An 18057-nucleotide genomic window follows, 5' to 3' on the forward strand; every position below is an offset into this window, starting at 1 on the left:
TGGCATCTCCCAGGATGAGGGGGGCGGCTGTTGCCCTGGGGAGATGACAGAGATGCCAGTCTCAGGCCCAGAGGCCTGGTACAGCCCTTCTGGCCTCCTCCAGACACCTGCCTGCAGCTCCCCCAAACCCATGGCCTCCTGGAGGCAGAAGAGGGTCAGGGTCCCTTGGCGCCTGCCTCCCCCTTCATGTGGGCCAACTCTCCATAGAATCTTCCCCCATTCTATCGCACTCCCCATCCCCTGCTCTGGCTTTATTTTTCTTCCTAACCCTCTCCCTGAAGGACACATTGTTACTTGGTGAGTCACCTGCTTCTTTTTGTCCCCTCTACTGGGGCTGGAGAGTCCTTGCTGCCATGGTCACTGTCGACAGACCAGTGTTCAGAGCCCAGATGAATGCCTGGCACAAAACAGGTCCACCATTTGACAAATGGTTCTCTGAAGGAACAGAGCACCAGGGTGCCTGGGCAGCTCAGGTGGTCGGGCATCTTACTCTTGATTTGGGCTCAGGTCATGACTTCATGTTCTTGAGATCGAGCCCCACACCCAGCTCTGTGCTGACAGCACGGAGTCCACGTGGGGTTCTTTCTCTGTCCCTCTCTCTTTGCCCCTCACCTGCTGGCCCACACACTCTCTCTCTCTCTCAAAACAAATAAACATTTAAAAGAAGAAGAAAGGGGCTCCTGGATGGCTCAGTCAGTTGAGCGTCTGGCTTCGGCTCGGATCATGATCTCATGGCTCATAGGTTCGAACCCCACGCCAGGGGGGAGCCTGCTTTGGATTCTGTGTCTCCCTCTCTCCCTGCCCCTCTCCCACTCGCACTCTGTCTCTCTCTCAAAAATGAATAAACGTTAACAAAAAAAAATTGTTTTTAAATAAATAGAAGAAGAAAAACAGCACAGGGTTCAGACAGTCTTAGAGGGAAGAATGTTAAAAGCCATGGCACATCCACCAAAGGATGAATAAACAAATTGCCAAACATCCATACAATGAAATATTATCAGTCTTAAAGAGGAAGGAAATTCTGGGGCACCCGACTGGATAAGTTAGTTAAGCATCTGACTGTTGGTTTTGGCTCAGGTCATGATCTCACGGTTTGTGAGTTCGAGCCCCACCCATGACAGGCTCTGGCTGGGAGTACAGAGCCTGCTTGAGACTCTCTCTCCCTCCTTCTCTGCCCCTCTCTGCTTGTGCTCCTCTCTCTCTCAAAATAAATTAAAACTTTAAAATAAAGAACTGCCCAGTGCATAGTAATTGTTCAAAAATACTTTTTAAAGTAGCTAAGATGAGGGGCACCTGGGTGGCTCAGTCGGTTGAGTGTTCGGCTTTGGCTCAGGTCATGATCTCGCGGTGCGGCAGTTCGAGCCCCGCGTCGGGCTCTGTGCTGACAGCTCGGAGCGTGGAGCCTGCTTCGGATTCCGTGTCTCCCTCTCTCTCTGGCCCTCCCCCGATAAAAAAAGATTAATTATGAGTACTCAGGAGAACGAGGTGTCACTAAAGCAAGGATAGGAAAAAGCGGACAACTGAAAGAGTGAGAACAGTACTTGGAAGGTACCAGCAGATCAGAGAAGGCGCTTCATCGGCTAAGGCGCTACAGCGACCTGTCCAGCGTGGGCGGGCCCTCTTTTCCTCCAGGCCCCGCCCCTGAAGAGACCCCGTTCACCTCCCGCCTCCGCCCTTCATGACAGGCCCTGCCCCCAGCCAGGCCCCGCCCCTCCACCGGCCCCCTCCGCCAGGCCCCGCCCCCTAGCCAGGCTATGATACCCCGCGTCTGACAGGCCCAGGCCCCGCCCTCAGCCCTGCCCCCCCATCTGACTGGCCCCGCTCTCAGCAAGGCCCCGACCCCAGCCGGGTTCTGAACTCCCTCTACCAGGCCCCGCCTCTCCTACCGACCCCTCCCCTCTGACAGGCCCCGCCTATCGGCAGCGCTCTCCATTCTGTTGTGCCCTCTCCGCCAGGCCCCGCCCTCCAGTCTGGTTCTCACACCCCACTCTACAAGGCCCCGCCCCTCCGGCTGGACCCCGCCCCTCCGCCGGGCCACCTCCACCAGGCCCCGCCCCCCAGCCAGGCTCTGACACCCCCCTGACAGGCCCCGCCCATCAGCCGTCCCCGCCGCCACCCGGGCCCATCCACTCCATCAGGCCCCGCCCCTCCATCTGGCCACGCCCCGGCGGACAGCGAGCAGGAAGCTTTGGAGGCTCCGCAGGCGCGGCGTTCGGAAAGGTGTGGAGGGGGCGCGGGTCGCCGGTCACGGTCCCCCGCCGCCCGCGCTGCCCTTCCGCTCCCGGCTCGGCCCCACTCGGTCAGCCACCCCGGCCCGCGCAGGCCCGCGGCAGCCCCGCCCGAGTGCCGGCTCGGGGCTCCACTGCTCTGGCCTGGGGGCGGGGCCGGCGCGCGGCGTCATGCATATGCATGAGCGGCGCGGCGGCTCCATTGTGCCCTCGGAGCGGGCGGCGGCGCGATGGCGCGGGTGGTGGCGGCCGCGGCCCCGGGGCGGCGGGCGGCGCGGAGGGCGGGCTGAGCGCATGGAGCGGCGCGGGCCGGGGGCCGCGGCGGCGAGGGGCCGGGCCGGGCCGGGCGCAGGTGAGCGGGCCGGGCGGGCAGGTGCGGGCGGCGGGGGCGGCAGGTGCGGCAGGTGCGCGCGGTGGGCAGGTGCGGCGCCCGGGGCCCGGCGCTGCGGCACCTCTGCCCCGGGGCTCTGGCCGCGCTGGGGGTGGCCCCGGCGCCCACCTGCCGCACCTGCCGCGTGCGCGTCGCGGTTTTGGGCCCAGCGACCCCGTGCGCGCCGGGAAACCCTCACCTGAGCCTTTGTTGGGGCTGGTAGCCGGCCGATCGCCCGACGGGTGTGCGCGGCCCCGGCGACCTCCTGCGCGCGGAGGGTGACCCCCGGCCCTCGCCCCACCTGGCTCCGCCGCCTCCGCCCCGCGCTCTGGCCGGCGGGCTCGCCTTCCGGGCTTGTCTTGGGCCGTGCGCGCCCACCGTCCAGCGACGTGGGACCCACGCAGGTCTGCTTCGGGCCGGCGACACTGGCCGACCTTTCAGCCTCCGGCCGCGGCTTCCGTGGGGACACCCCTTTCCAAACGGGACGCACGAAGCTGAGGCGGGAGGGTGTATTGCTCCCCCGACCTGCTCCCTTCCTCCTCCGCTTTCCCCCTCTGAGCTGCTCCCAGCCATCCTCCCTTCTCCCCCTCATGACCTGCTTCCTCCCTGTCCTGGTCCCCTTTCCCCACAGCCCTGCTCCCCTTTACTCCCTCCTACCCCCCCCCCCCTTGCTTCCTCCCTGCCCTGCTCTCTTCCTGATAGTTGCAGAACATCTATGGCCACGTCTGTAAGTCGTTTGTTTTATCTCAAGATTTCGCAGGGACCTACACAGAACACGTGACTTGATCTGTAAGCCGGTGGTGGATGTAGAGAGAGTGAGCACAGACTCACCAACCAGACCCTGGCTTGCTAGCAGCGGGGGCCTCTCCAGGCTCAAGGGAGGTGCCAGGATCCGTGCAGGGTCTTAGCCTCACCTGGTGGGATACTGGCCTTGAGGACCTGCCATGCCCAGGGGCTGGTTACTGGCTGGGAAGAGAAGTCGGGGAGGGGGGGCGGGGGGAGGAGATGATGAAGGACAGGCAGGGTGTGCCTGGGGAGGACTCCAAGGGCAGCCAGGCTTCCCCATGGCGTGTCCACTGGTGGCTGCCTCCACTACAGCAGTCAGGGCTGCTGGCATAAATGCAGTCATGTGTCTTCCTCTTTCCTCAGTCCTGGGGTGGCTACCACGTACCCATTTTACACATTGTAAACCGAGGCTCAGAATAGTGAAACCCTGTAGCTGGTCTCTGATGTGTCTGGTGTCTGGGCCATTCACAAATGCTCCTTCCTGGGTGTTCGGACGACTCTAGTTAGCTGGTCAGTGTTGGGACCTCGCATGTAGAGCGGTAGGACCTGCAGACACCAGAACACCTGAGTCTCCACCTTGTGCCGTCGCGCTCACTGGAGCCGTCATTTCTACCTCCTCTGAGCCCATTTGACCCTGGTGTCCCTCCGGTTGGGGACTCGCCCTGGAACCATGGGCTCCCTGCTCTGTGACCGTGGAGTAGGCCTGCCCTCCTGGGGTCAGGTGGCTTGTCATGGGGCGTGCCGCCCCTGGGTGACCAAGCGGCCTGGACAGGGTGGAGTGGAAGAGGCTGACCCACATTAACGTCTGCCTTTGGTTGGCACGCAGGAGCCTGGGCACAGCTGCTCTGAGGCCCTGGGCAGGGGGCCTGAGTGGTGAGTTTTCTGGAGAAAGATGGGGCGCAGAACCAGAACCAGGGCAGTTCTGCCGAGGGGTCCCGGCTTCCGGCTGGCACTGGGGCACAAGCCCCGTGGGCCCGCACCAGTTTTCCTGGCTCTGTCTTCAAGGCCAGGAAGTGGGAGGAGGGTCTCCACTCAGAGGGCACCTGTCCATTTGTGGGGAGCAGCAGGTTGTGGGGTGCCCCACTCGGAGAGTCTGGGTCTTCTCAGGGAGGAGAGCAGACTCAGTTTGGCAGGAAGTCACACATACACCCAAGCACCCAGGCGTGCAGGAGGCTCAGGGGGAACTGGAACCGTCTGTGGTCTCGTCCGTGGCAGAGAAGTCTCGGGGGTGATGTAGGAGGCCTCCTGGGGCCCCTGCCCTGCCCCCTCCTCCCCGGATCTCCGGGGCTCTCAGACTGGGGTCCCTGCGTCAGCAGCAGCCTGACCCTGACCCACAAGCTCTTTAGAAACAGGAGTCTTCCGGCCCCCGCCCTCCAGGTGAGTGTGATGTGCCAGACAGGAGGCCCGGAGCAGAGTGGAGCACCTGCAGTCTTGGGGCTCTGCACCGGGCAGGGGGCTGGTCTCCCCCCTGCTTCTGGGACAGCTGAGTGGGCCCAGCCAGCCCAACCAGCCTGGGCTAAGGGAGCATTGCCGGGGGCTTCTCTGTGGAGACCACGGGTGGTGGTGGTGGTTTTTCAAGTCAACTTGTATTCTGAGAGAATTCCGGATTCACGTGCAGCTGTGAGAAATCACCCTTGTATCCTTTTCCCGGCTCCCCTGGCGGTGACGTCTCACCAGACGACGGGCATGTCACACCGGGATGCTCCGGGAATACGGGCCAGATGCACATCTCTCCTTCCACACCTTCTTCTGTTCGCACCTGCTTCCCTCCTCCCCACCTGGCAGCTGGGCTCTGCTCCTCGCTTCTGTGATTTCATCATTTCAGGAACGTTACATAAAGGGAATCATACCGCGTGTAACCTTCGGGGACTGGCTTTTTCCACGGCTCGATCCTCTGGGGATTCCTGCTCGCTCTTCCTTTTCATGCCCGCGGGCTGTGGACGCCCCACGGCTGGCTAACCTCACCCGAAGGGCGTCTGGGTGGCCGTTCTTGAGCTGCTAGGAGGAAGCTGGTGTAGACACGCGCATAGTTTTCTGTGAACCTCAGCATGCATGTCTCGAAGAGGAGTGCGGTCGCCCGGTTGCCCAGTAGCTGTGTGCCGACTTTCACAAGACGCTGCCAGACTTTTCCAGAGTGGCCGCGCCATTTTCCAGTCCTACCCGCCGTGGGTAGGAGATCCAGTCCCCCCAGTCCCCCCAGCCCCAGCACTTGGTGGTGTCACTGTTGTAGCCACTCTGATAGGTGCATAGCGATGCCTCCATGTGGTGTTAGTTTGCACGTCCCCAGTGGCCATGACGTCGGATGTCTGTCTCTTCCTGGGCCGGCATGCCGTCCGGACGACCTCCTCGCTAAAATGTCTCTTTGTGTCCTCTGCCCATTTTCTAGCTGGGGTGTTTATTTTTCTTTTGAGTTTTGAGAATTCTTTATATATCCTAGATACTAGTCCTTCGTCAGAGATGCGACTTGCGGGCATACCTGTCGCTCTGCATCAGCAGGGCCTTTCTGAGATGACTCCCTCTCTCCCTTGTGAGGACTGCACTGGTGTCACATCTAAGGGCTCTTTCCTTGGTTCCAGGTCCCGAAGAGTTTCTCCAAAGGTTTTATCATTTTCTGTTGTTCATTTACATCCGTGGCCCATTTCAAGTTAATTTTTGCACAAGATGTGAAGTTTAGAACTTTTGGTTTCGCTTGTGGGAGCCCCGCGTTACAATGCCGGTTTCCTCCGGTGCCTGGTCTGTGCCCTCTGTGGTCTGGTCTATTGGTTGGCAGGTCCACCCATCCATATCCACGGTGGCCGCATCACCGTCCTGGAGTTGGACAGTAGGGACCAAGGACGCCAGCCTGGCTGGGTGATCCTGGCTTGCAGGCCTGTGTCTACCCAGATTCCTGGGGCCACAGCCTTCTGGACCCACTGACTCCTGCATTTTCTGGCCTCTGTTTCCAGAGTGGGACCTGGTCTGGGTGGCAGGGGAGAACAGCGTTCAGAGGGGGAGCAGAGCCAGGTAGGAGGCAGACCTGCCAACTGTTCCTGCCCCAGCCCCGGCTCTGCTGCGGCTCCGGGACCCACTTACCTCAGTGCTCAGTGGCACGAAGGGCCGAAGGCAGAACCACTCGTGTCACAGTTCCCACTGTACCCCTTCCCTGCTCTGGGTCCCTGATGAGGGTCCCCCCACACACACCTCCAGGACTATTTACAGACGACATGGTAACGTTGAGGTCCCTGGTCAGCACTCAGGAATGTGAGTCACGGGCTTGGGTGGGTTCTGGGGCGACTTTCTCACTCCTAGGCCAGAGGGAGGTGCTGTGAGTGCTGGGGTGTCTGGGTTGAGCCACCACACATTAGCTTGTCCAGGGTGGCACGTGTACATGCTGGGGGGGGGGGGGGCTTGCAGCCCCTAAAAGGCACTGGTGCTCCAGGACAGAACCTGGACACCAGGAGGGCAGAGTCCCCCCACCTGGGATTCCCGGGGACCCCTGAGAACCACAGCCAGTGCGCCTCTGTGGTTGGGTCAGGCAGATGTAGGTGTGCAGCATACCCCTGGGGGTGCCAACAAGGGCTTGGGCTTGCTTTTGGGGGTGTTGAAGGATGTGAGTGCCTGGCCCTCCCTCCCTCATTTTTCTGAGACAGCAGTTGGAGGGGGCGGTGAGCCTCACACAGTAGGAGGACGCCCCCTGCACGGGCACATGGGTCCCAAGAAAGTTTGCCAGCCACTGCCGCCGTGTTCCCCTTGGCCCCTTGACATGCCCTTGGGCTCGCACCAACCCCCTGCCCATTGCTCCGTGTGTGCATCCCTCCCCTTTGGGGACCTCTCAGTGGGTGTCACCGTGGCCCATGGGGGTCAGGTCTGCCTGGCCCTGTGCCCACGTCAGCCCTCAAGGGGCTGTCAGCCAGGAGCACGCAGGTGACCTGTACTCCCTTCCCCAGCCCAGGGTGAAGCCAGCAGCTGGCTGACCTTGCTCAGCCCTGTTTAACAGAGCCCCCTCCCCAGAGTGGGCAAGTCTCAGAGCCTGAGCAGAAGGTGGCTGCCAGCTGGTCCTCCTCTGTTCTTCTCTGCTGGCTCTGGCCTTGGCCTCCACCCTGGGGCCTACCTGGGGGATTCTGGCACTTGGGTCCTGGGAGTTCCCTGACTTTAATGGATATCCAGGCTTTCTTGAGGGAGGGGCGTGTGAAAAGGATCTGGGTCAGAAAGCCTGCTCTATTTCAGGGGCTGTGAGTAGCAGGGCCTGGCCTGAAAGGGTTAATGCTGGCTTCCAGGCTGGCTTTAGGGGTGCAGAGGACAGAGGTTTGTCAGGGTGGGCAATTCAGGCTGAGGCTGCCCCCACCCCCACAGTGGCCCTCAGACCCCGCTGTCGCCCGGCCCTCCATCAGTCAGAGCAGAGCAAGGGGGCCTGGTGCTGGGGGTTCCCGGCACCCCACCGACAGCCCCCGGCCACTGCATCTCCACTGACGTCCTCCTCTGTCCCCACAGCCAGAGCAGCCGAGTCCCACGTAAACAGCTGTGAGGACTACTTCCTGCCACCCGCAGACCCGGCCTTTAGGCTGCCTGAGGCTAATGAACCCCATGCACCCCGTAAAACCCGCCCTGCCCCCCACACCGCACGGGTGAGTGGGTCTCCTGCCGCCCTCCCTTCTCAGGCCTCGGGTACGGGCGGGGTGGCAGGGCAGGACCTCTCCTCCTCCAGTTGCCAGCCTCCCCAGCCAGGGGTCTCAACACCCGTGGCCTCCTGACCTGGGCCTCCCCACCCACCTGTCTACTTGCAGTGATGGTCCATTTGCTTATGAACCGGTGCCTTGGCAGCAGAGCGCCACTCAGCCAGCAGGGTCGCTGTCTGTCGTCACGACCGTGTGGGGCGTCGGCAACGCGGCACAGAGTCAGGTGAGCCTGCAGTGGGGCCACCCCCGAGAGCTGCCAGGGCCCCCCTAGACCTTAGACAGAAATGGGGTTGGGCTCCCCGAGTCTGCCCCATCCTTGTAGACGAGTCCCCCCGCCACATGTTGTGTGGGACTTCTTCCCCCGTCTTTGGGCCTCTGCACCCCTGCTCTCTTCCTCTCCTTCCTCCCTCACCTCTGCCCCCAGCCCCTCACTGCCAGGCCTCTCCTTTGTAGCCCTTTAGAGCAACTGCAGGAAGTGAGTTGTTTGGATGATTCCCATTGGCAATTCTTGCTTCCTCGCAGGTTTTGGGGAACCCCATGGGCCCTGCAGGGAGCCCCCCCGGCAGCTCTGTAATGCCTGGCGTGGCAGGTGGTGGCCCTGCCCTGAACTCCCCACAGTGCCTCGGACAGCAGGCGTTTGGCGAGGGCGCTGCCAGCAAGGGCTTCGTGCAGCAAGGAGTGTATGGCCGCGGGGGCTACCCAGGGGGCCCTGGCTTCACGGCTGGGTAAGCAGGACCCCTGACCTGTGAGGTGTGCTGGGAGTCCTCTAGGTGCAAAGCTTCTGGTTTGGCAGGTGCCTGGGACCATGTGAACCAGTCTGTTGACTGTTGTGAGTGTGATGCTCTTGTGGGCTCCCACGGCTGATGCTGGAGCATCTAGACAAGAAGGGGGCCCCTGGGCGACAGGCAGGGAAGCACTTCTGAGCCAAGCCATCTGTGTCTCTCACAGGTATGCGGGCGGCCCGGGGGGGCCAGGGGGCCTGGGTCTGCCCTCACATGCCACACGACCCTCCACCGATTTTACTCAGGCTGCAGCAGCAGCTGCAGTGGCTGCTGCTGCGGCCACCGCCACGGCCACCGCCACGGCCACCGTGGCTGCCCTCCAGGAGAAGCAGAGCCAGGAGCTGAGCCAGTACGGAGCGGTGAGGCCCAGCTGCTCCTCCTATGCAGCCCACACATGTGCTGGTCTGGAAGGCAGGGACCAGTCGGGCAGCTGGGTTGGGGACTGGGGATGTGCACACAGAGAGACGAGGGGGTTGAGGGGGCGCAGGGGGCAACTGGGCAGCACCCACAGTGGTGGGGGTGCTGAGTGGCTCCTCTCTTTTCTCCCCAGATGGGGGCCGGGCAGGCTTTTAACAGCCAGTTCCTGCAGCACGGAGGTCCCCGGGGGCCCAGCGTCCCTGGCAGCATGAACCCCACCAGCGTGGGAGGGCTGCTGGGCCCCTCTGGCATGAACCCCATGGGCATGAACCCCACCCGGGCAGCAGGCATGGCACCCCTCTATACAGGGCAGCGCCTGCCCCAGCACGGGTACCCTGGGCCTCCCCAGGCCCAGCCACTGCCCCGACAGGGGGTCAAGAGAGCCTACTCCAGCGAGGTGAGTGTCCATTCCTCCCTCATCCTGAGCTCCACCCAGACCCATGGTGAGGTTGGGCATCTGTGTGAGAAAAGCGGCCACGCCTCATGGAGCGGGCACCACATCCTCCCTGGGACCTGGCCTCCCCGACACCTGTTCCCCTGGCATGGTGCCTCTTTCAGGTTTATCCAGGACAGCAGTACCTGCCAGGAAGCCAGTACGGACCCAGTGCCACCCAGTACACATCCGGTGCCGGGCCGCCCCCTGCCCCATCCTCCTACCCTGGGCACCGGCTGCCCCTGCAGCAGGGTGTGGGCCAGTCCCTGTCCGCCTCTGGCCCAGCAGGACTGCACTACAAGGTAGGCATGGCTCCTCCGGGCCCGACACAGCTCCTGCTGGGCCCTGTACACTCAGGGTGACCAAGAAGCCAGGAGCTTCATAGGGTTCCTGACCAGGGCAGGGATCCAGCTCTGAAAGGACCCTCTGAAATTCATATATCTTGTTGGAAATTGGGTGTAGGGAGCAGTAGGCAGGCCCCCAAGTCACTTGAATTTCATTGTGGAAAAGTGTCTCCACTCCCTCCACTTACCATGGAGAAGCCCAGCAAGGCCTGGGGGGGGGGGGGGGGGGGGTTCAGCCTCTCTGTGGCTCTCCCAAAACCCCTCTGACACATGGGGTCATCTTGTTCTCTATAGTAGCAATTTTTTTTAATTACACAACGATACGTGCTCCCCGCAGATCACATGGTAAACTTCAAAAGTGTACAAAGAAAACAGGCTAGTGCCATGTGTGTGGTGGGCTCCCTGCCCCCAGCCCACTCCTTGAGTCAGGTTCAGGGGCCCGGCGGTGGGCAGGCTGGGGCCCCGGGCGCACACCGTGTTTTCCCTACAGCCCACAGAGCAGTTCAACGGGCAGGGTGCCAACTTCAACGGGGGAAGCGTCAGCTACAGCCAGCCCGGCCTGAGTGGGGTACGGGCACACGGGTGGGCGGCTCTCAGGGTGGGCACGTGGACAGAGGGCACCCAAGCAGGAGGAAGTGCGGGTGGCCAGCCGGATACCCCTGCCCGTTTCTGTTGTGACCGGTCCCAGCGGGTGCTTCGAGAACAAACTCCACCCCCCACCATCCCACCTTGACTGTTTGCTCAACCCCACAGCCCACCCGTTCCATCCCTGGCTACCCCAGCTCCCCACTGCCTGGGAGCCCTACGCCACCCATGACCCCCGGCAGCAGCGTCCCCTACATATCCACCAGCCAGGAGGTCAAATCGCCCTTCCTGCCGGACCTCAAGCCCAGCGTGAGCTCCTTGCACCCATCACCCCCCAGTGAGTGTCACCTGCTCTTAAGACGGTTGGGCGGGGGTCCCAGGACCCCGGAGTTCTGCAGGGAATGTGGGGGTGGGGGGCCCTCAGTTTCATTTTGTGCTCCTAGAACTCTGCACATCCGTTCAAGGTGTTGATCTTCTCCCTAGAAAAATACCCACACACGCAGAGTTCTGTGTATAATTTCAGGGGATTTATGGGCCTCCTGAGGTCCACTCCTGGTTAAGAGACCCATGCTCTGGGGGAGACCACCACACAGAAGGTGGGGTCCTAGAACCCTAGCTCAAGCGCTAGGATGATGGCAGGTGGTCTGTTCACACCTTAGCCTCGCACCCCTTCTGAAAGCACAGGAGCACCCTCCTTTCTGGGTTTGGGGCACGTTCTCCAGTCATAACTTAGGGGACATGGGGCCAGGTGACTGAGGCAGGACAGAACAGTGGGAGAACCAGGACAGAACCAAGATCCTATTCCCGTTGGGGGTGATGGCCGGGCCCAGGACCCCAGGGGAGATGCTGCCCACACCAGCCCGAGCGGGAGGATGAGGTGACCTGCCCACCCTACCCCCCCCCCCCCCCCCCGGGGCCCTGCCACAGGGGTGGCCTGCTCATAGCAGCGTGTCGCAGGCAGCGGCCAGGGTGACGAGCTGCGGCTGACCTTCCCGGTGCGGGACGGGGTAGTGCTGGAGCCCTTCCGCCTGCAGCACAACCTGGCTGTGAGCAACCACGCGTTCCAGCTCCGGGACTCTGTCTACAAGACCTTGATGCTGAGGTGAGCGGGCCCTGCGGCCCCGCCTAGCTGCGCAGCCCCCTCCAGCGCCTGACCCTTCTGAGAGGTCCCGCCCCTCCGGAGGCCCCGCCCCCAGTGTGGCCCCGCCTAGAGACCCCTGCTGAGTGCCTCCGCCCCACGGTGAGGTCCCACCCCAAGATATTCCCTCCCACCCACGCCCCACTCCATGAAGCCTTGCCCCTCAGCCACATCTCAGCGGCCTGGTGCCTGGCTCCGCCACACAGTGTGACCCCGCCCTGCAGCCCCCTTCCCAGAGGTCCCGCCCCGCCCTGTGGCCCTGCCTAGCTGCGCGCAGCCCCCTCCGGCTGCCTGAGGCTTCTCAGTGGTCCCACCCAACGGCCCCTTTCTAGGGCCCCGCCCTCTTGCCCCATCCCCACTGTGGCTCTGTACCGAGCCCCGCCCTGCAACCCCTGCTCAGCGGCCCACCCCTCGCAGGCCAGACTTGGAGCTGCAGTTCAAGTGCTATCACCATGAGGACCGGCAGACCAACACCAACTGGCCGGCGTCGGTGCAGGTCAGCGTCAACGCCACCCCGCTCACCATCGAGCGCGGCGACAACAAGACTTCCCACAAGCCGCTGTACCTGAAGCACGTGTGCCAGCCGGGCCGCAACACCATCCAGATCACGGTCACAGCCTGCTGCTGCGTGAGTGCCTCCTGGGCCTGCAGGGGCCTGGCTGTGCTTGCCCCCGACCCCAGCCCCTGCCGAGAGAGGGGACCTCCCTCCTCCCTGGTGAGGCCTGCTCATCCGGGCCTGGCGCTCTCGCTTACTCCCTACAAGACGGCAGCCTGTCCTTCCCCAGGGGGAGGCTGACCTGAACCCTCCCCGGCTGGGGACTCCAGGCAGGCCCAGGCCCTGCACAGACACCGAGGTGCAGTTTGCAGGGCGTGCAGGGGGGCTCTTGGGGGTTGGTGCTCTGACAGGCCGCAGACAGACAGCTAGTGCGGGATGTGGGGGTGTGGGCCGCGCCCCTGACCCTCCTCACCTCCCGCAGTCCCACCTGTTCGTGCTGCAGCTGGTGCACCGGCCGTCCGTCCGCTCGGTGCTGCAGGGCCTCCTCAGGAAGCGCCTCCTGCCCGCGGAGCACTGTATCACCAAGAGTGAGTGGCCACCCGGTGACCAGCCACCACATGGCACACCCCCACATCTGCCGGGGCTGGGGACTCGGGGGGTAGGGGCAGCGGCTGGCCCAGCTGGCGGCCCCTAACTCGAGTCCTCTCCCCGTGCACGCCAGTAAAACGCAACTTCAGCAGCGGCACCGTCCCTGGCACCCCTGGGCCCAACGGTGAGGACGGGGTGGAGCAGACAGCCATCAAGGTGTCCCTCAGGTGCCCCATCACATTCCGCAGGATCCAGCTCCCCGCCCGAGGCCATGACTGTCGCCACATACAGGTGGGTGGTCCAGAACTTGTGACGTGCAGCGGTTTCCCGCGGACCCTCCACCAGCAGGTGACCAGCCAGCGGGTGGGTAGCCGGCTCCCCCACGTGCTTCCCAGACCAGCCCCCATGCACTCACCAGACCGTCCCCCACGTGCTCCCCAGACCAGGCATTGGTTTCTTGGAGCACACCCCATGGTTTCCTGCGTTCTCGTGTCACATCTCAAGAGGTGTCAGTGTGGCGGGTGGAGTCTTCCTGCCCTGGCCAGGAGCAGCACGCACAGACCCTGGCCCTAGTTTCCCTTCAGCATCGTGTCCCGGAGGCGGGTCTTTGCCAGCACAGATACCCTATTCTTTGGCCACAAGGCACTCTAGTCCCAGGAGGGCTGTGCTCTCCCGGCTGCCCCCAGGGCCAAGCACTTAGCATGGTGCCCCGGGCAAGCCTGGCCCACGTGGCTTCTCAACATTCACGTAACTCAGCCCGAAACCACAAGGCTCAATCGCAAAGTATGGCCCGGTTGCCCCCGGCACCCGTGTGAGAAGCCATCTCTCCTGCTCCCCGCAGTGTTTCGACCTGGAGTCCTACCTGCAGCTCAACTGTGAGCGGGGGACCTGGCGGTGCCCTGTGTGCAAGTGAGTGTCTCCCAGACAGTCCTCCCGGGATCCCAGGCACGGGGACCAACAAAACCCCAGGTTTAGGGGGTCACAGAGCAGACGAGGACGGTGCGGCTCAGGGCAAAAGTCTCACGCACGCAGTCGCTTTGTGCGAGGTCATCTCTGAGATCATCTCATAGAATAGCTTTACGTGGGGTCCGTGTACACGGGGTCATCGCATGCGGGGTCACTTCATGCCATGTGGCCTCAAGCAGGGTGAAAGAGCTGAGAAGTGTGCCGGGGCGAAGTCGGGCTAGGCCCCTGAGCCACATGCCTTTGGTTTCCTACAGCAAGACGGCGCTGCTGGAGGGCCTGCAGGTGGACCAGTATGTGCTGGGTGTCCTCGTTCACATTCAGAAGTAAGTGTCTTCGTGCCGTCCCGCCGCCGGCTGCCCTGTGACAGCTCGGCCACGGGGCGGGCTGATTCCGGCCGCAGATGGAACCCACATCCAACCGAGCCCGGCCACCCACGGGGCCTGTGTGATGGGCCGTGCGGCTACAGGCGTTGGAGTGGAGGTCTGCTTAGAAGCGGGCCGGGGGCCGAGAGAGACGGCAAGGACAGCTGGTGACCAGCCATGTGTCCCTGCCCAGTTCTGACTACGAGGAGATCACCATCGACCCCACGTGCAGCTGGAAGCCGGTGCCCGTAAAGCCCGACGTTCACGTCAAGGAAGAGCCGGACGGGCCAGTGCTGAAGCGCTGTCGCACCGTGAGCCCCGCACACATGCTCATGCCCAGCGTGATGGAGATGATAGCAGCCCTGGGCCCCGCCGCCGCCCCCTTCGCCCCCCTGCAGCCCCCCTCGGCCCCGGCCCCAGCCCCTGGTGACTACCCCGGCCAGGGTGAGTGCCACGGGCCAGTGATTTGCTCTCTCCAGACCAGTCTGCTGCGGGCCCTGTGCCTGGGGGGGCCTCCTGGGGACCTGGTGGGGTAGGTGTGGCCACGCCATGGGGACGGGCAGGGGGGCCCGGCATTTGGGAACGGAGGCTCTCTGTTGACCCGCTGGGGGCCCGGCCCCACCTGACCCCATGTGTGGGTGTGCCTGGGTGAGGCCCGCTCCCCTGTGATGAGAGGAAATGCTCTTTTCTGTAAAACCCAGAGCTACCTGCGGAGAGCGCTGGGAGCCTGGGCCGCCAGCCCCCCTCACCCCCTGGCTGCTCCCCAGTGCCAGCTCCCAGGCCTCACCCAACATGGGCTCTGCTCTCAGGTTCCAGCTTCCTGGGACCCGGGACCTTCCCTGAGTCCTTCCCGCCTGCCACGCCCAGCACCCCGGCCCTTCCTGAGTTCACCCCGGGGCCACCCCCCAGCTCCTACCAGTCTGACATTCCTAGCAACCTCCTGACACCTGAGAAGTCTGTTCCCTGCCTCCCAGGCCAGGTCAGTGCAAGCTGTGGGGCGGAGGGCCAACTCCAGGGGGCCAGGAGCTGTTCTACCTGGTTCTTCTCTCTTTCTCCAGATGCCGCCAGCGGGTCACCTGGACCCTGCCCACAACCCAGGGGCTCCAGGGCTGCTCGCCCCCAGCCTTGGAGGGGCCCCAGGGCCCCAGCTGCACCATCCAAACCCTCCCCCAGCATCCCGGCAGCCCCTGGGCCCAGTGAGCTCAGGCCCCATCGGCGAGCTGGCCTTCAGCACTGCCACAGGCGTGATGGGGCCCCCCATGTCTGGGGCGGGGGAGGCCCCGGAACCAGCCCTGGACGTGAGTACAGGCCCCATGCCAGGGAGCGCATGGGAGCTGGGGCTGGGGACGGTGTGTCCGTCGTCCCCAGGGTCCACATGCTTCATAGAAGGGAGGACACTGACGCCCTAGTGACCTCGAAGCCAGGACAGCTGGTCAGGTAGCGTCAGCTCTTTTGATGATGAGTGTCAGGTACCTGAGTAGCCGTGGGATGACTCTGTCCAGGCAGTTGGCTACAGGAACCTGTGTAGAGTCCCCAAGAAGATTGGGCTTGCAGAGGACCACACTGGCCTCGGTGTGGTTTGAGCTGACCCACAGGTGTCACGTGAGCCAAAATCAGTGTGTGCACTGCAGGTAACGGTCTTTCTCTCTAATAAACCGAACACCCTGAAGTTCAGCGGGAGAAAATTAGAGCAGCTCAAAGCAGAATATCCCAGACACTGGAAACCCCACTTCTTGCATTTGCTCTGTTCACATAGGGGTCCCCACATGGCCCCATGCGTGCCCCCTGGGGCAGGTGCTCTGTGTCCCAGGTTGTCCTTGGACAACTTGTATGGAGTGATTCCTGGTCAAAGAGCAGCCTTCGGCAGGGAGAGGCCCGTGCAGGCTGAGGGGCTCAGGCACAGGGTCCCCTGCAGGGGTGTGGTGGGCCTGAGGCCAAAGCTGCTGATGGCTTTGCTTTGTCCCCAGCTGCTCCCAGAACTGACCAACCCCGAGGAACTGCTGTCCTACCTTGGCCCACCTGACCTCCCCACAAACAACAATGACGACCTTCTCTCTCTCTTCGAGAACAACTGATCCTGTCGCCCCCGCCCAGCTGGCGGGGACACACCCGCAGATGCCACCACACCCTGCCCCAGCCACCTGCCCACCACCCCCCTCGGACCGTGGAGGCAGCTGCGCTGGGTGGGAGGGGTCCTCAGACACCCCGCCCCCGCCCAGCTCAGCCCCACCCCATCCACCACCTGCTGCCCCCGACCCCAGCTGGGCCCCGTCCATACACACCTGTGTCCCCAACCTCACCCCCGGACCCAGCTCCGCCTGCTCCCACCAGCCTGCATCTTGTCCAGCGTTGACCCTTCTGTTGCAGTGACCCTGTGGCTCCCTGGCAAGGAGCAGGGCGGCCCTGTCCTGAGCCTGAGCTCGCAGTGGGAGCGGTCCGTCTTCCCACCCAAGCCTCAGGCCAGGGCCATGGGGTAGGAGGTCCAAAGCACAACAGTGTACATAGTGTAGAAACACTAAGAGCTCTGGGCAAGCAGCCGGGGACCCCGCGGGCTCCTGCCCCTCCTGGGTGCAGACAGTGGGGCAGATGGCCGTGAGCTTCGGTCTCCCGGGGGTGGGTGCCCAGACCCAGCTCTGTGTACAGACTCCAGCGGGCTGCCCGAGTACCCCTTTTCCGTGAACGTGAAGAATTGGTCCCGCTGTGTTTTTTAAAACTGCCTCTCCCGCGTCCACCCCGGGGCCAGGCCGGGTGGGGGAGGGGGGCCAGTCGTGTCCCCTGTCTGCCAGTCTCTATTAAAGGACTCCCTCAAGGTGGGCCTGGCCAGTCCCTCCTTTGTGCCCTGCCCGTGTTCCTCACGTGGGCAGGGCTCCATTCCAAGCCAAGACCCGGCTGTTCCTGCCTCACGGTAAATTTCCTGGTCTCTGGAATTTTCCAAGTTGGCCTCAGCTGGAGAACTATTTTGTGAGGTGTCACCAGGGCCAGGAGACACATCTGCCACCATGTCACTGTGCGTGGTCGTGCCTGGGGTAGGGAGCCAGGGGTCTCCGGAGGGGCCTTAGACACCAGCCCCAGGCGGCTCATGGAGGGTGGTCCTGGGCTCCCGGGTCCTGCAGGCCCCTCCGTTTGCCAGCTGCTTGGGTGGCCCTTTCCTCCTGGCCCCGAGGGTCTTCCTGTACAGCAGGTCTGAACCCTGTGGTGGGGTACTGAGAGCTCAGGTGTCCCAGCCCCAGGTGGCTTTAGCCATTGACATCTTGGGACCCCGGGTGTGAGCCTTAGTGTCTGCCTGCAGCCTGTTCCTTGCTGAGGGAATGGGAAGTGCCACCCAGCACGGCAGGGGATGAGGGGGCCTGTCCAGAGTGCTGTCCCACTGTGGGGGGGGGGGGGGCAGACCAGGGTGCCATGCGGGGTGTGGTCTCACTGGACATGGTGCACCGTCAGCGTCTTCTGGGTGCTTCTGGGTGGAACGGAGAACTCTAGACCTGAGCTGAGGCAGTCCTCCCAAGGGATGGGCAGGGCCACATGGGGACTCCCCTCAAACAACGTGGGGTGACAGCAAGGTGCGATCGTTCACATAGGACGTGCCATTTTAGTAAAGCACAACACCAAATCTACCTTTCACGGGACTCCTATGTATGCGCTATAGTTCCGGGGGACAGCGAGGGCACACCGACCAGTGCTTCACCATGGGGGGTACCGGTGATGACCTCCTCCAGGTGAGTGGCAGCTGTCCTCATGCTTCATCGTGTCCTCATGTCTGCCATGTGTGTAATATGAAAACAAGCCGGCGGGACTCAGAGCACTGACCACCACCCACCAGCTCTTCTCAAGTGCCCGGGGTGACACCCCTTGTCTGAGGCCACGGGACAAGTCTCCATAAATTAAAGAGACAGAAATCCTATGAGGTACC

The 18057-nt window shown here is 63.1% G+C and overlaps 1 protein-coding gene across 6 annotated transcripts; it reads left to right on the forward strand.

Annotated features, from left to right (window-relative positions):
- Positions 1-2108: 2108 nt before the first annotated feature.
- ZMIZ2 (zinc finger MIZ-type containing 2) lies at positions 2109-16963 on the forward strand. 6 transcript variants are annotated; one of them, XM_060632040.3, is made up of 19 exons: positions 2109-2220; positions 7855-7988; positions 8148-8262; positions 8562-8764; positions 8988-9180; positions 9372-9635; positions 9797-9973; positions 10506-10583; positions 10769-10937; positions 11558-11702; positions 12156-12366; positions 12716-12821; positions 12956-13113; positions 13664-13731; positions 14043-14111; positions 14344-14594; positions 14918-15129; positions 15209-15448; positions 16118-16963. In XM_060632040.3, the coding sequence occupies exons 2-19, from the start codon at positions 7939-7941 to the stop codon at positions 16223-16225; spliced, it is 2817 nt and encodes a 938-aa protein (XP_060488023.3). In that variant the 5' UTR covers positions 2109-2220; positions 7855-7938; the 3' UTR covers positions 16226-16963. The 6 variants fall into 6 exon arrangements, with proteins under 6 accessions (XP_060488023.3, XP_060488026.3, XP_060488022.3 ...); XM_060632039.3 differs by lacking the exon at positions 2109-2220 and adding an exon at positions 2419-2580; XM_060632042.3 differs by lacking the exon at positions 2109-2220 and adding an exon at positions 2419-2580 and having other exon boundaries at positions 14960-15129.
- Positions 16964-18057: the final 1094 nt, after the last annotated feature.

Source organism: Panthera onca, chromosome A2 (assembly GCF_046562875.1).
Source record: "Panthera onca isolate mPanOnc1 chromosome A2, mPanOnc1 haplotype 2, whole genome shotgun sequence".
NCBI classification, from domain to species: Eukaryota; Metazoa; Chordata; class Mammalia; order Carnivora; family Felidae; genus Panthera; species Panthera onca.